General features: G+C 30.7%; 1 protein-coding gene across 2 annotated transcripts in view; it reads left to right on the top strand.

The window, feature by feature from the left end:
- The window catches only part of LOC117182063 (cell wall protein IFF6-like), a 12879-nt gene that overhangs the window by 4779 nt on the left and 6552 nt on the right, over window positions 1–1548 (top strand). Inside the window, exons 1-3 of one of the 2 annotated variants that reach the window (XM_033375086.1) lie at window positions 126–222; window positions 850–936; window positions 1246–1464. The exons of the other annotated variant lie outside the window; for it this stretch is intronic. Of the exons in view, the coding sequence (XP_033230977.1) occupies window positions 174–222; window positions 850–936; window positions 1246–1464 (355 nt within the window). The 5' untranslated portion in view covers window positions 126–173. Of the gene's footprint in view, window positions 1–125; window positions 223–849; window positions 937–1245; window positions 1465–1548 lie in introns of those variants that run through there. 2 annotated transcript variants of the gene reach the window in all.

Raw genomic sequence — 1548 nt, 5'->3', positions numbered from 1 at the left:
ATCATAAAACAAAAGTTTTACGATAAGGGGCTTTTTCACACAATAGATATTTTGCATAATATGGCATAATAGATTCAAAAAGTGGGTATATAAGCTGCAGAACATTTTAGTTTTCTATCCGTCAGTCAGCAGTTTAAATTTCACGGTTTTCTAACAACTACTTGGAAGTAAAAATGAAGCTTTCTCTGTGCCTAGTAGTGTTGGCTACAATTTTCATTCATGGTAAGCAGCAAAATTTTACTTAAAAAAAACTTTAAATTTCGTTGCCAATATATTACTTCATTTTTATTATTTTTAATTTCAAATTGATAACCACTATAATTATTGTGCAATAATTGATTTTCAATTATAAAAAATTCATTATACAGAATATTTTAAGATTCAGTGAAGTGTTTGTAAATCGGCAAAAATCAATGAAATAAGTAGAACTCATTTTAACTTTGCCGAATATAAATTATGTTAACTGTATTTATTAAAGTTCTTTAGAAACACGTTCAAATCTTTATAAACCTTTGAATACACTTGTGCTGTTTACACATTGAATAACATTCTTTGAATCTGGCAAACTGCCTTAAAATCCCTTTTTTAAACCAAAATATGTTCAATTAAAAAGAAATCTTTGAATATTTTTGGAATCGTTTATTTTTTAATTATTTATTAATGTTTCTAAATTCTCTGGAAATCCCGTCTAATGTCTTAATAACCTACAAAATTCTTTGAAATTCCTTGAAATTGTTGAAATCTCTCGAAATCCTTCGTAATCTAATGTTTGGCAATTGCTGAACGCACCCTACAGTTATATATATTTATGAGATAAATTTCAATGAGAAGGCGCTCGTTATTTTTCAGCTAAGGCCGGTCCAGCTTTAGGTTTTGATGTTCATGGAAGCGCAGGATTATCTTCAGGAGCTGGTGTTACTGTTAATTCTAACATACGTAATATATTTCGATCTTATACAATTTTTAAGGTAGACAGAGATTATGAGTAAAAAGGCAAAGACGCTTACAAATGTAATAATTTGCAATAGTGAATTAAGTGTTGATATTCCGACAATTAATAATTGGTATACTCATTGAAAAGCGCATAACACAGAATTAGATTTTTAAAGCAAAACCAATATTTATGTTTATCAATATTTTTTGTTGTAAGTACAAAGTTTCATAATCGGCCCAACTTCTTTTTGGAAATTTCTATAAAGGCATAAAGTAAATAATAATGATAATAATCCTCATTATTTTTTTCAGTACAACCTCATTGGGAACTTAATGGCCAACTAGGACTAGATCACGTAAGAAGTAGCTTAGAAAGCTTATCAGTTGATGGATCAGGTGGAGGAAGTGGTAACTTAGCACTTAGCAAAACAGAAAGCTCATCAGCTGATGGATCAGGTAGCGGAAGTGGTTACTTGGGATTTAAGAAAGAAGAAAGATTATTAGTTGATACAAAATCAGAAAGCGGATTAGGTGTTGGATCAGGAAACAGGGTGGGTAGCATGTCACATAGCGGATTAGAAGGCAGATCAGAAGGCGTAGTAGTCGATGCATTAG

Source organism: Belonocnema kinseyi, chromosome 10 (assembly GCF_010883055.1).
Source record: "Belonocnema kinseyi isolate 2016_QV_RU_SX_M_011 chromosome 10, B_treatae_v1, whole genome shotgun sequence".
Classification (NCBI taxonomy): Eukaryota; Metazoa; Arthropoda; class Insecta; order Hymenoptera; family Cynipidae; genus Belonocnema; species Belonocnema kinseyi.
Note: the sequence above shows the minus strand (reverse complement) of the source record. Positions and strands in the feature narration are given on the sequence as shown.